A 15,261-nucleotide genomic window follows, 5' to 3' on the forward strand; every position below is an offset into this window, starting at 1 on the left:
TATTTAAAAATGTCAATACTTTATGTATATTTCAGAGACAAATGTCATACTTTTACTCCACTACAATTATATGAAAAGTTAGTTACTACTAGTAGTTACTTTGTAGACTACTTACTTTCATTATTATTACAAAACGCACTAACTACTTCAGCCCTATATATTTCAGATCTACAAGCTCACTGTACAATAAGCTCACAACACAAGCTCACAATGTGTTGCGATGCAAAGCATTGTGAGCTTGTAGATCGGCATTTTGAACTTTACTCAAGGAATTTCTTTATGTGGGAATTCAACAAGAGTATAGATCTACGTACATAGCAGTGTAAAACACAAAGCACAGAATAATGTTCTGTCCATCTAGTTGTCTGTGTGTGTGTGTGTGTGTGTGTGTGTGTGTGTGTGTGTGAGCGCATGCATTGTGGAGCTGCAGTAGTTGTGTGTGTGACTGTGTGTGTATGCATTGTGGAACTGCAGTAGTTGTGTGTGTGTGTGTGTGTGTGTGTGTGTGTGTGTGTGTGTGTGTGAGCGCATGCATTGTGGAACTGCAGTAGTTGTGTGTGTGTGTGGGTGGATCGGGTCTTCGGAACAGAGCTCATTAAAATCCACAGGGAATAAACTGTGCTGTGTTTGTGTATTGATTCTTTGCTGGGGCCAGCCAAATCCTTATACCAGAGAATGAGATTGAATACAAATCATCCAAATCTGTCCTCCCATCCTCAGATTACAGGAGACGTGTCTTGAGACCTCTATATGGCTCAGCCTTACATATTTTTTATTTATTTGATTATTGATTTGATTATGTTGACTTTGTCCTCTCTCTCTCTGTCTTTTGTTCAGCGTTCAGGAGAAATGAGGAGATGAGAGCCATGGAGGTGCTGCCCATTCTCAAGGAAAAAGTTGCCTTTCTGTCTGGTAAGTTTCTGCCTGGATTTCTCTTTGCGTGTGTGTGTGTGTGTGTGTGTGTGTGTGTGTGTGTGTGTGTGTGTGTGTGTGTGTGTGTGTGCGTGTGCGTGCGTCAGAGAGAGAGAGTGGGTTGGTGTTTGAGCGAGTGGGTGAGCGTTAGAACAGACTTCACAAGCTAAGGATCTCTAAAGACACGGCGCTCTGATCTGGGCTAACGGCTTCCAATGAAACATGACACATGCATTGATTACCGGCCGCCGCACATACGGACGGCACATTCTCCCAGAGCTCCTCTCTCGTCTGCTTCTTACATTGCACGCACGTGCATGCACGCACGCACGCACGCACGCACGCACAAAGGGGTGTTAATGATCCATGTTCGATGTCAATGAAGCTCAGGTTAGACCGAGGCTGAGTCACTTGACTTGTCAGTTGCTCACAACGCTCATCCGTTGATGTCTTCTTGATAAAACAGCTTAAGGCTTGTAAAACAATCTTGATACAATTTTGGTCACTTTGTTTTGTCCAATTGAGTTAGACAGTACCCTCTATGAATCATACAGTATATTCAATATGATATTTTTGCGTTTATTTGATAATTATATAATGCACAAAATGTTGATTTCTTCAATGTAAAATTCACACCAAGGATGGACGTTTATTTATTTACCTTACCTGCGACGGTGCACATGAATTAACATTTCAATTTTCCACATCAAAGCAAATGGACCAGAGTTAGCTAATGAAACAATTCAATGGTTTAACAATCACTGCAGTACAGTACTAAGTAACATACGGGTGTACAGTACAGTACAGTACAGTACAGTACAGTACAGTACAGTACAGTACAGTACAGTACAGTACAGTACAGTACAGTACAGTACAGTACAGTACAGTACAGTACAGTACAGTACAGTACAGTACAGTAAAATGCATTCAGAAAATGAGTTATTTGTGAAAAGTATAAAGTATGTTCAAGTGAACACATTTTCTTCCACCATTGAAAGCCAGATGCACAGGATATTTTATTTAGAAAACAATCTAAAATAAATCACCCCAAATGAACCAGAAGTAAAATGGCCTATAGCTAATGTGCAGGTCGTAACTTGGAAAGTCATCACAAGCGTAAAAAGAGTACAGACAGGAACAGTCAGACAGAAATACGTATAGGTGACAGTCAAACAAATAGAGGGAAGAAATATTCATAATTTGTTTCCCCCCCATACTCCGACATGTATGAGCATTTGGATGTTTGTTGGAGCCTCCTCTCTCCAATACGACTCGATGCCGAGTCAGCAGTACAGCAGAGACAGCATGGCTCTGTGACTGTGAAACCACATCTGATCAGAAGCCATCCCTGCAGGGCAAAAACTCAGCACGACTCGCCAGGATCGTTTGTACAAGGCACTGGCAACGTTATTCAGCAACTCTGTGTGTGTGTACCTGCGTACTTGTGTTGGATCCCTTCGCCTTCGTTTCAAAAGAAACCTCAATCGTCTCTGATGAGCCACAGCATTGTGACACAACGTTTGTGTGTGCTCGTGTGCGTGCGCGCATGCTTGCGTGCGTATGTGCTCATGCAAGGGCACGCACATGCCCTCTTCTTATTGCCTTCCTGCCCTTGTCTTGCCAAGGTCAATTTCAAACACAAAACACAATGATGAGAGGGCTGTGACTCAGAAACCCTTGGGGGGGGGGGGGGGGGGCATATAGGGAGGCACAGAAACTGAGAGAAAAAGAGGGCAGCGTTACCATGGCGATGCCGTGCTGTCACACAACCACACTCGCCCGTATATCGTCTGCCAAATGAATTGGCATTGAAAGGCAGACCACTGACATGAAGACTGTTGTTCTAATGAGCCCCTTATCCTGACCTGGACCCAACCCTCCTTTAGTCAGTCCCCCCATGTTGGTTTTGTTTTTCCTTTTGGGATTATTATCTGTGGTACACACCATGGCCAGTAGGTAGACCCAGAGCCATAGAGTAAGACAGAGTTACGCAAACTTTGTTCAACTTCATGGTCCAATGGCAGCTCTCCTACATAGACTTCTATTGAGAATGGGGACAACTAATGGGGGGGACTAATAGGGACAAGTGCAGGAATGCATTGGACCCAGGCAACAGCCCAGCTTTAATGATCTTAAATCCCTTTTATTTTAGATTTGTTTCGTAGTAATCGTACAACATAAACATTACAGAGACTTTAGTTGTTACTGTACAATACTTTAAAACGGTTGGCATGTTGCACACATGCCTAGAAATGCTCTTATTTGCGCCGCCCTCGTTTGAAAACAATGCATTTCAAACTCCAGCTTGTCCCGGTTCAGGCGCGTATGAACTTCTGCCCCCTCAATATCGTAACTCTTCTATTAGATGGCTCTGGGTAGAGGGTTGCTCTGTAACTCTTCTATTAGATGGCTCTGGGTAGACCAGGAGAGGGTTGCTCTGTAACTCTTCTATTAGATGGCTCTGGGTAGACCAGGAGAGGGTTGCTCTGTAACTCTTCTATTAGATGGCTCTGGGTAGACCAGGAGAGGGTTGCTCTGTAGTTATTTTGCACCCAGGTGCTGACGATTGATGTCCTGATGGTATATGCAGCAGGTGAAACGCGCGGGCCGGGAATTTACGATTACCGGCGAGGCAAAACGAGCAAAGCGCTTGATAACAAGATCATGATCACGGAACCCTCCATTTTACTTTTTCTCCATCTTGCCGTATTCTACTGTAGTCCATTTTCACTGCTCCAACTCCTACTTGGTCTTAGGGAGAGCTTAGATAACCATGTGTCTCCTTTGATAGGTGCAATAATGTCAAGGCTGCTTCTTTTCACCTGACAGTGGCACCGGGAGAACACATAGAGAACATAGTGCATGCTGAACAACACACACTATAGAGCAGTGGTCCTCAACAGGCGGACCGCGGCCCATGACCGGACCGCGGCACACCTCTCTGCGGACCCTGGAGAAATGATAGAATAAAGAGAAGAAAAAAAGTCACGGCGACCGCAAGTTGAATTCTCCGCTCAATGCCGAGCAACGCAATTAACGCTCTGAATGTGGACCGACTGATTGCGTGTGTGCACGTGTGTGCCTGTGTATTATGGGCCGGCATGTCATGATGACAATGTTGCGCTGACTGGCTCACTACTAGCTGTTAGCTGGGGTCGCAGTGACATATTCACACATTCAGTTGAATGTGTGAATGTGAAAAAAGTGAAAAAAAACTTTTTTTCATACTCTGCACCCCAGTATTGGTTGGTTGGATGGGACCCGATTTGTATAAGCTTGGTTTGACTGTACTAAACAGGCATAGCTGTTTCTAGGGGTGGGGGGCGAGGGGTGCAGCCCCCTCGATTTTAGGTTGCTTCATATAAGAACTGTGTTTGAAAAAGAAACCCACCACCCCGGCCTTTCTGTCAGGGGAGTGGCTGTGCGTCGTTAATGATGTCCATTCATATTTGATACAGCCAGTTTCTGGAGAAAATTGAATTAATGTGGCTGCAAAAGCCTTGAAACTACATATGAAGGCAATGCCGTTGCTAATATACGTCACGCCAAGCTGTCAACACATTGTGTTCCTGAAATTCCTCGTTGACGGAAGCTCAGCTGCTGGTGACCACGAAACATTAAATATCAATAAAATAAAAATAAAAATAAACGTAATTAACATTCAGTTTCTGTTGTGCGACGGGCAGATGCAGCCACCCGCCTACCCGGAAATGTAGTCTCTGGTTTGTTTGACTCGTTTCTAACGTTTATTTTGTACATTTCCACCTTCAGTCGATGCTTCATATCCATATGAGTGAAAAGGCCCGGGATGATCGGTTTATTTTTAACACAGTTCTTATATGAGGTGATCTAAAATCCTTTGGAGATTACAATGCAAATAAAAAGTACACGAACCTGTGGATTGACGCTCTCTACTGACAGTGACGTCAGGACTTCGGTGCTCTACTGTATATAAGCCCTCAATGGGGGTTGGGTTTTTGTGCTAATTCGCTTATTTCCATCGAAATAAGTAGTAAAGTGTGCTGCTTGGGATACTATTTACATTATGAAGAGAGGATATATAAAAGGAAATGTGATTTTTGAATGATGGAAATAAGCGGATTAGCACAACACCCCATTCAATTCAATGCAATTCATTGCAATTCATTGTGGGCTTATAGTAGGGGAAATAGCCAATAATGCGCACATTTGCACATATTAACACCTGGACCTCTTTGGTGGGGACGTAACAACTACAAATAAAGTTAAGAAAGCCTTCTAGTATGGAATTCTCCTTTAAATTTACTGAGGTTAATGTTAGGGTAGCCTGAGCTAACAAAAATGAAAGCCTGGTACCGAGGCTAAGGTTAGGGTTATGTTTATGTATAGTTTTACTGAGGTTAAGGTTAGGGGTTAGGTTTAGGTTGTCAATCACGGCGACTGGCCAATCACAGCACGTCCTTGCACAACCCGTGTAGGCTTTGGTATGACGCGGCATTTCACATAACTTCCTGGTATGACGATGATGTCACGTGCATAGCCGCATACCCTCTATTGCTGACCAACCTTGCAGTTGCTAAAGCAGTGACGGAGAGATGAATTGATGCACCCTTCACTCTCCCCTTGTTGTCTCGTCTACCTTCAAAGGGACACGATTTTCAAGGGTGTATATTCTGTGTGCCCCATGACACGAAACGCTGACCATGATAGTTTGACAGTGGCCATTCTTAAGATGTGCAAAGACACTTCGCGTCCCTGGCTTTGGCCGGCTTAGGTGTCCAGGCACCTTGGCTGGGTGTCCAGCATGACAGTGTGTCGCGGGTTCGAGTCCCGATCCCGACGAACTTTGCTGTGCCCCGCCCCCCCCCCCCCAAAAACATATATGATATAAAAAGAAAATACACAGAAGATTACTAAGAGTATTGTGTTACCCACACCATATTATTGAATTCCGCACGGCACACATGATAACAATAGGATTTAGGTTGAACGGGAAAAGTTTTCCTTTTTTCCACTTAAACTCCACCCCCAAAAAAGGTCAAGACTAGAATGATTAATGGTTAGTGTGAAAGTGGTTAACTTTCTAGAGTTTTCTCTGTCATAACTCTATCTAGATATTTTCTGTCATAACTCTAATAGCGTGTGTGTGTGTGTGTGTGTGTGTGTGTGTGTGTGTGTGTGTGTGCGCTCGCAGGTGGCAGAGACAAGCGCGGAGGTCCAGTATTAACGTTTCCCTCACGCAGCAACCACGACAGAATACGACAGGAGGACCTGAGGAGACTCATAGCCTACCTGGCTGGCATCCCCAGGTGGGTCCATCTACATTTGTGTGTGCACTATATATTACTATACTTGTGAGGTCCAAATGTAGAGAGAGATGGATGTTTTATGGTTAAAACAATTATATCTAGAGTTAGCTTTACAATTGGCTATATGCACACACACGCCATTTTGGAAAGAACTTCCCTCCCTACTTCCTTCACAGGTGTTGCCGATGATATACTAACGAAGGCTTGGTTCCATTCTGGTCAAACAGAGTCAGGGTGGTGCTGTTGTGCATGTTGGGGTGCGTCTCAAAGTGTTCTTGAGTGGGTTCCAAATGGCCCCGTACGGGTGTGTGACTCTGAGAGTGTACAAATGTACAAACATTTGTACATTCTCAGAGTTATGGGCGTTCATGGAAATGTTAAAGTTTGAGAACCACTGCACACTAAATAGAACAGAGCCTTAACTAATTCTTGGCTAAGGACTTTTTTAACGCCTTAATGAAATCCCGCACCGCCAACGGCGCTTTTAACTAGCGCTTTATTTAATGATAAACGGCTTACTGCTAATCAAAGCTCTCGTCCATATTCGATTGCTTCCCCTTCAGCCTCAATGCATTGAAAATCGATGAAGAGTTTTCCATTTAAAATCACGCTGGATAAATAAAGCGATAAAATGTGTTTAGTGGCTCAATAGCCCTTCCCCATGACCGTGCATCTAAAATATGAATGCTTCTAAAGACTCTTAGCGAGTGATTAATCCGATCAGCGCGACCACCTTTGCCATTGCTGTTTTGGGGAGACGAGGAGGGAGTCTTCTTCTACAGCCAAATAGAATGGTGGCGGTTGCTGAACTATCAGCGCCCCCCACTGGTGGGGGTTGAGTTAATTAGTATCATCGGTAACACCTGTGCATAGAGCCCATTGGGAGGAGTTAGGCATCTAGAGGTTAGGTTTAGGGGTTAGAGAGTTGCGATTAAGCCCGGTATCATGCGCCGGAAATTATGTGGGTACTGCGCTACCCTATAGCCAACAACATCCGCTGCTATTTTTGGCGTTAAAATAAAATACATAACAAAAAGACATTCATAAATGTGGCTGCCGCCTCAAATGTTGATGTCCTCACAAGAATAGTAATACAAACGTGTGTGTGTTGCGGGTTCACGGGGCTGTGCATGTATTTGTGTGTGTGCGCGAGCATAATGCATAATGCATCTTATGTGTGTGTGTGTGAGACAGAGAGGGATGGTGTATACTTAGTGTGTAGGATTAGCAGTCATCGATCTGTCAGCGAGCACGTGAAAGAGGGGCGGGGCGGGGGGGAAGGAAGGAAGGAGGAGAAGAATGAATCACAGAGCGAGATAGGGGTTGAGGGGGCAAGACACATGTGAGGGGGCGGGGGGGGGGGGGGGGGGGGGGGGAGAGAGAAAGGGGAGAGGGGGGAGAGAGAGAGAGAGAGAGAATGAATAATATTGTGGGCCAGAGAGCCTGCCGCAGCTTTCCCTGCTGCCAAAAACCCATCCTCTACATTTTAATCATCAGAAGAAGGGGGCGAGAAAGCGAGGGAAGCCGAGGGGAGGGGGCGGAGGGAGAGAGAGAGAGAGAGGGAGGAGTGGAGGGGAGGACTAGAAAGTGATATATACTATATATACTGTATATAGAGAGAAAGAGAGATGGAGAGCACACTTTATGTAAATATCCATATTAACAGAGGAGGGAATGAGTGACAGGGGAGAGATGAAACGGGACTAGAAAGAGAGAGAGAGAGAGAGAGAGAGAGAGAAGGATCCGTAACAGAGAGAGAGAGGGGTGGGGGGGGGGGGGGGGGGGTTAGAATTAAGCACGAGCGAGAGCACTAGGCATGCGCGGGGAGGTGTGTGAGTGGGTGTGCGTGTGTGTCTGTGAGTGTGAGTGTCGCAGTAGCAGTGCAGTAGTTGTTGTTGTGGTCGCTCGCTGTGGATGAGTAGCTCTGAACGCTTTGACTCCGAGGTAAATATATCGCTCCATCTTCCTACATTTCTTTTTCTATTTATTTCTTTCGCTCTCTCTCTCTCTCTCTCCTCATTACTCCGTCTACTCTCCTCTCTCTCTCTCTCTCTCTCTCTCTCTCTCTCTCTCTCTCTCTCCATCTGTCATCAATCCGTCCTTCCTCTGTGCTTGTCTTTTTCCCCACTTTTCTCTCAAACATGACGTCTGTCACGTTTTGGGGATTCTCCGCTAGTCATCTTCCGTCCTCTCTCTCGGGAGTTAGTTGGCATCGGCTTTAAACATCACTTCTGTATCTCTTGTTGTCACTATTATGATATTATAATGTTTTGTGTTGATATGGTGTGTACAGGGATTCGTGCTGTGAATGTAAACGCACAAACTCAATTTCCCAGACTTGTTTTAGATTTTATTTTCCCTGCAATTTTGTATAATCTGTGGGTTTATGTTCAAAAGGTGTTATGCTATTTTATTGGATTATTATTTTGTTTTGGGGGGGGGTGGGGGAGTGGTAAACGTCTGAACACAGCGCTCTGCACCGTGTCTAACTTCAGACGGGCTGCCTGTGCCTCGGGGGGGGGAGAGAGAGAGAGAGAGAGGTAGATGTGGGCAGGTGGACAGATTGGAGGAAAAGGGATAACGTGATTTAGTGGATTTTAAACGAAAGCCAGCTTACGAAACATAGAATGATGAATGGAGTGGTTGGCGGAGGTGTGTGTGTGTGTGTGTGTGTGTGTGTGTGTGTGTGTGTGTGTGTGCCTGCGTGTGTGTGTGCCTGCGTGCGTGTGTGTGTGCGTGTGTGTCCTGAGGGAGAGAGTCTCACGACTGGAGCGCAATTCTGCCGATGTGTACTTTTCTGCACAGAAGAACCATGGCTCATTTTGTAATCGTTTGTTTCATGTGTGCGTGGTTGTGAATTATTACCTAATATTTTAGTGTGCGCACGTGCACACTAAAATATTCTTTCCTTATTTAAGTGTGTGCGCCTGTTGGAGTGTGTGTGTGCGGCTGGGGGGGGGGGGCATACTGCTTGTGCGTGGGTGTGGGTGTATGCTGCGTTGCGTAGGCGGCTCACTATAGAAAATGCGTCATCATCTCATGGTTGTGATTCTGCCCCCCCCCCCTCCATCCATCCATCCATACATCCATCCATTCCTGCTTCAGCTACCATAACTCTCCCACCATCCAGACCTCTGTGCATCTCTCTCTCTCTCTCTGTCGCCTCTCTCTCTCTCTCTCTCTCTCTCTCTCTCTCTCTCTCTCTCTCTCTCTCTGTCCACCCCTCCACTCAATCGTTCTTCTTCTCTCTCTCCCTCCCTCTGCTCCTCTCTCTTTTTAGTCCTTCACTCTTTTTTGCTGCCTCTCATACTCTCTCTTTTTTGCCTCTCCTCTTCTCTCTTTCTTGAACTGTCCCCACTCCCTCTTTTTTTTCTACTTTCCTCTCTCTCTCTCTCTCTAAAAGAAATGCAAAGAAATGCATCTATAGTCTTACATTGAAAAACTGTGCATTTGCTGTCAGAAATAGTTATATTTCACATATATACACAAACATGGCAAAGGTTAGCTTGAGTTAAAACGTTGGCAACAAATGACAGCCATATTTCAGTGTTTTGCCTCCTCCTCTCTCCCCCTCAGTGAGGAGGTGTGTAAACATGGCTTCTCTCTCCCCCTCAGTGAGGAGGTGTGTAAACATGGCTCCTCTCTCCCCCTCAGTGAGGAGGTGTGTAAACATGGCTTCTCTCTCCCCCTCAGTGAGGAGGTGTGTAAACATGGCTTCTCTCTCCCCCTCAATGAGGAGGTGTGTAAACATGGCTCCTCTCTCCCCCTCAGTGAGGAGGTGTGTAAACATGGCTCCTCTCTCCCCCTCAGTGAGGAGGTGTGTAAACATGGCTTCTCTCTCCCCCTCAGTGAGGAGGTGTGTAAACATGGCTTCTCTCTCCCCCTCAGTGAGGAGGTGTGTAAACATGGCTTCTCTCTCCCCCTCAGTGAGGAGGTGTGTAAACATGGCTCCTCTCTCCCCCTCAGTGAGGAGGTGTGTAAACATGGCTTCTCTCTCCCCCTCAGTGAGGAGGTGTGTAAACATGGCTCCTCTCTCCCCCTCAGTGAGGAGGTGTGTAAACATGGCTCCTCTCTCCCCCTCAGTGAGGTGTGTAAACATGGCTTCTCTCTCCCCCTCAATGAGGAGGTGTGTAAACATGGCTTCTCTCTCCCCCTCAGTGAGGAGGTGTGTAAACATGGCTTCTCTCTCCCCCTCAGTGAGGAGGTGTGTAAACATGGCTTCTCTCTCCCCCTCAGTGAGGAGGTGTGTAAACATGGCTTCTCTCTCCCCCTCAGTGAGGAGGTGTGTAAACATGGCTTCTCTCTCCCCCTCAGTGAGGAGGTGTGTAAACATGGCTTCTCTCTCCCCCTCAGTGAGGAGGTGTGTAAACATGGCTTCTCTCTCCCCCTCAGTGAGGAGGTGTGTAAACATGGCTTCACGGTCATCGTGGACATGCGCGGCTCCAAGTGGGACAGCATCAAGCCCCTGCTGAAGATCCTGCAGGAGTCCTTCCCCAGCTGCATCCACGTGGCGCTCATCATCAAGCCGGACAACTTCTGGCAGAAGCAGAGGACCAACTTTGGAAGCTCCAAGTTTGAGTTTGAGGTGAGTGAGCCAGCCGCCGTCCCGACGGAAATATAATCCAAACCGATTTAGAACCTCGAACCGACTTCAGGGCCTTTCAAACGGGAAGCGAGGAACGTTGTCGCGTTGCCTGGATCAACGACAGGTCTGCTCAAGAGGGGCGCTACAATGCAAGCAATAAAAATAAAAGCGAAACGGTATCCAGGTCTGAGTCACGGGCATGTGCACGAAACGAGCACGCGCTCAACAAATTCACGGGACCGCGCTCACGTAAATACGCTTGCGTTGTCGCACCGTGACTGCTCCCCAGTGCTCCGCAAAAACGCAGGTCTCATTGAAAATGAACTATAGGCGCGTTATATCGCTTCACGTTTGATAGGCCCTTTAATCTTAGAATAATCAATCTTTTTTATGTGTACTGTATGTATGTATGTATTTAAAATGTCTTTATTTATCAAAAAATAGACACAACTAAATCGATTAGTCTGATTAAGCACTTAACCCCTGGCCTACCGTTCCCGGAAAAAACTGATTATTGCTAAAAATACAAACCTCCTGTTCACGGAATTAACGGAATGTCAATCAATGTCAGTTATTGGGGGTTCAATGGAGCAAAAATGAGCATTTTTTTCGCTAATATCGCTAATGTTGGATGTAATTTACCAGAAAACGGCCGAAATCCGCGTGATCGTGCGCTATCGTGCACGCGCGCCGTCTCTATGTGCGTCGCTGTAAAAATGTGATATTTTGCGATGTTTTGGGGTTGATTTGAGGTTAATTTGACTTAGTTATGAAAAATATAGCATTAGCTTAGCAATCCCGGAAGTGACTTAGGAAGATTCGTCTATTTTGGCCAAAATCAGCATAATGGTGCGTTCCCGCCATCTGGTGGCAATTCGAGAGAATACACTAGCTATGAAAAAAAACAAAAAAACAACTGTTCAAACCATCAGATCTTTCTATTAATGTTAAAATGATGAATTAAAAATATGACAATTTGTTACCCAAACAAAAGAAATTGGGATTGGTAGTCCAAGGGTTAAGTCCTGTATTCTAATGTTAATACAATGGTGGCGCACAAAAAAGTCCATATAACAAAATAGTGAAAATAGCCAATCTTGTACAAACCTGTAGATCTGCTATCTATTTCTTCATTTTTAAATCGTTCATTAATCGTGATTGAAGACATTTTCAATAATCGTGTTTTTGATGTGAAGTCATACCGCCCAGTCCTACCGTTCGTTGGCCAATGGTGGTTGTGCTGCAGCAGCTTTGCAGTATTTTTGTGTCAGTATTATTTAATTAGTTATAGACTGTTGACTAGCGTCAGTATATTTTATTAGTTATAAGCTTTTTACTGTTGACTAGCGTCAGTATATTTAATTAGTTATAAACTTTTTACTGTTGACTAGCGTCAGTATATTTAATTAGTTATAAACTGTTTACTGTTGACTAGCGTCAGTATATTTAATTAGTTATAAACTGTTTACTGTTGACTAGCGTCAGTATATTTAATTAGTCATAAACTGCAGTGTTTCCTCTGGAAGGTTGTGGCGCGCAGGATGACATAATATTGGCGCGGTTGGAACATGAAAAGAAAGTTCACTAGTCTGTATACCGTATTCAAGTCGAGAACAAACAAATAATGATCAAATGGAAAGTTAATAAGGTGAATTAATTGGATAAAAAAATATATAACATTTTGGATTTTCTGAATCGACTATGAATGGGCAATTTGGTCGGCCAGATCATTTTACAAAACATGTGCACCTCTGCACAGGTCAGACTGCTGTCAGCATGATGAGGCTGCTTCCAGCGTCATGATGATGATACAGAATAGTGGAATGACATTGAGAGGAGGATGTGATAATGCTGCATTACCTGCTGAATCATGGATCATTTTTTGTTGGTGAAGGATTTTGAGGTTAGCGTCGCTAAACATAGCCATAGTCTGATTTCAAGGCTGCTTTATTCATGCACTCTAATGAGGTTTTAACGAGCGGCTCCCACTATCCCACTGGGCTTTTTTTTGACAAGTGACAAGTGTTGCTTAAAGCCATTTTCCAATGATAATTAGCATATTTTTTTGTCTGTGCAGCCTATTACCGCGAGTGGAAAGTTGCAATTATGTGCTTGGTAGATACAGACACGTGTGCGCAGCGCACACCCAGCTTAATTGATTGGGCTTTGATCATTGACATGCATGCATTGACACGCACGCGCACACGCACACGCGCACACACTCACACACACACACACACACACACACACACACACACACACACACACACACACACACACACACACACACACACACACACATAAACACGTGGTATTGAGCCGGGCTGATCATAATATTGACTGGTTCATGAGTACAGTTACAGTATACTGAATGAGAAGCCACTTGCTGCAGGGCAGGAAACAATGATACAGCAAGTGTCCTGCTGTGTGTGTGTGTGTGTGTGTGTGTGTGTGTGTGTGTGTGTGTGTGTGTGTGTGTGTGTGTGTGTGTGTGTGTGTGTGTGTGTGTGTGTGTGTGTGTGTGTGTGTGTGTGTGTGTGTGTGTGTGTGTGTGTGTGTGTGTGTGTGTGTGTGTGTGTGTGGCGCGCACGCATGCGTAACTGAGTGTGACATTCTGCCATCCATTTGGCAAACTTTTCCAAGTCTAATAAAATGTCTCAGTTTCCACTACAGCTGTAGAATAGTGTACTCTAATAGAGTAGAAAGTGGACTATTGCCTTGAATTTTCTGAAGTGTGTGCGTGTGTGTGTGTGTCACGCGCATGCACGCACGCACGAGAGAGATTGAGAGATGTGAATATATCTCTTTTTGTTGATTGTCGTTTTTCCACCCCCCCCCCCCCCCCCCCCCCCAACCTCCTCCCCACTAGCCAATCATCCTCCTCGTTTTATTGGTCCTTTTTATTGAACGCAGTGCAAATCAATTATGTTGTCCAACAATAGAGATAAAGTAGCAGTATCAGGGGTTTTCAATGGCAACAGCCATGCTCTTTCACATAATACAAAACCCACACAAAGCCTCTCTCGCGCTCCACTATCGCTACACACTCTCTCTCTCTCTCTCTCTCTCTCTCTCTCTCTCTCTCTCTCTCTCTCTCTCTCTCTCTCTCTCTCTCAATTCCCTGTTCAGATCAGTGGAGCTTTATTGACCTGGGAAACATAAACTACATTAACAACATAGCCAAAGGAAGTGTGCAATACTTTGTAGGGGAAAAATGCGTGTACAGTGCATGTAGCAATAGCATGTAGCAATTCAGGCTCACTAGATAGAATAAAGAAAGGTGTAAACAGAGCTGTGTGACATTGCACATCACAATCGAATATAGTAAAGGTACTTAAAAAATGCAAACAGTAAAACATATCTTAAACTAATGAATGTATTTATGTATTTGAATGATTTTCTCTGAATGTACACGTAATCATTACGCTGCAGATGGAAACCAGTGTAGAGTGGGAAGGGATTAGAGGTGTGACAGTGGCCCTCGATCCAGCCACGGCCCAATCGGATGGCGTGAAATCCTTTGATGTGTCTGTCGACCACTAGCGATCGTACCAATCACAGCCGATTGAACGAGCACCAGCGGGCTGAAATGGAGTCGGGTTTATGTGTCGCGAAATGAGATCGTGGACCTCCTGCTGTGTCCGTCCACAAAATACGCCGGGTGATCTTTGTCGTCACCTCTCACTGAAAATCCACGTAACCAAACGTATGCCCCGTCTCTCTCTCTCTCTCTCACCCTTCAGACCACCATGGTGTCGTTAGAAGGCCTGTCCAAGGTGGTGGACCCCTCACAGCTGACGGCAGACTTCGAGGGGAGTCTGGACTACAACCACGATGAGTGGATAGAGGTGAGCTGAGCAGACCTAACCGGTGCCTCTGGTTTGTTTCTTAAATCTATCCATACGCGGTGACGTCGTCGCTGTTCATTTATGTATCCATGTCTGTGCTTCCGAATTTACTGGGAAAGATACTGGGAAACTGGTCGGCACTTTTTCAGCAACTGCAACGGTGCTCACTGCATAACTCCTTCCTTACAGACGTGAGTCAGGGCAATGAGGAACCTTATGCAACAGGTGTTGAGAGTGTACATCTCTAGTGGCCTATTGCACTTTCAACTGTACACATGGGTTGATGAACTGGGGATTTCACTGTTTGTTTTTTCTTAGTTTTTTCCTTTATTTACCCAGGGTAGTAGCTGAGCACATTTCTCATTTTCAGCAACGCCCTGCACATAGAAACACACACACATTAAAACCTTGGAGCTGACCAGTACAACCACAGTCTTATACTGTTGGCCACTAAGCAGCTCCACTGGAGCAGTTGGGGGTTCAGTGTCTTGCTCAAGGGCACTTCATCGGTGCTGGGTGAGATGATGACTTCCCGACCCAGTTCGGGGGATCGAACCGGCAACCTTTCGGCAACAAGGGCACTTCTCTAACCCTTAGGCCACTGCTGCCCCAAGAATATATTCGTGTT

General features: G+C 45.3%; 1 protein-coding gene across 1 annotated transcript in view; it reads left to right on the top strand.

Annotated features, from left to right (window-relative positions):
* Positions 1-840: 840 nt before the first annotated feature.
* Positions 841-15,261, top strand: part of trioa (trio Rho guanine nucleotide exchange factor a) — a 77,862-nt gene continuing 63,441 nt past the window's right edge. The window contains 4 exon segments of the mRNA XM_083785071.1: positions 841-912; positions 6,086-6,200; positions 10,593-10,785; positions 14,529-14,633. Coding sequence (XP_083641197.1) covers positions 858-912; positions 6,086-6,200; positions 10,593-10,785; positions 14,529-14,633 — 468 coding nt within the window. The 5' untranslated portion in view covers positions 841-857.

This window comes from Protomyctophum parallelum (genome assembly GCF_964188405.1).
Source record: "Protomyctophum parallelum genome assembly, chromosome: 1".
Lineage (NCBI taxonomy): Eukaryota > Metazoa > Chordata > Actinopteri > Myctophiformes > Myctophidae > Protomyctophum > Protomyctophum parallelum.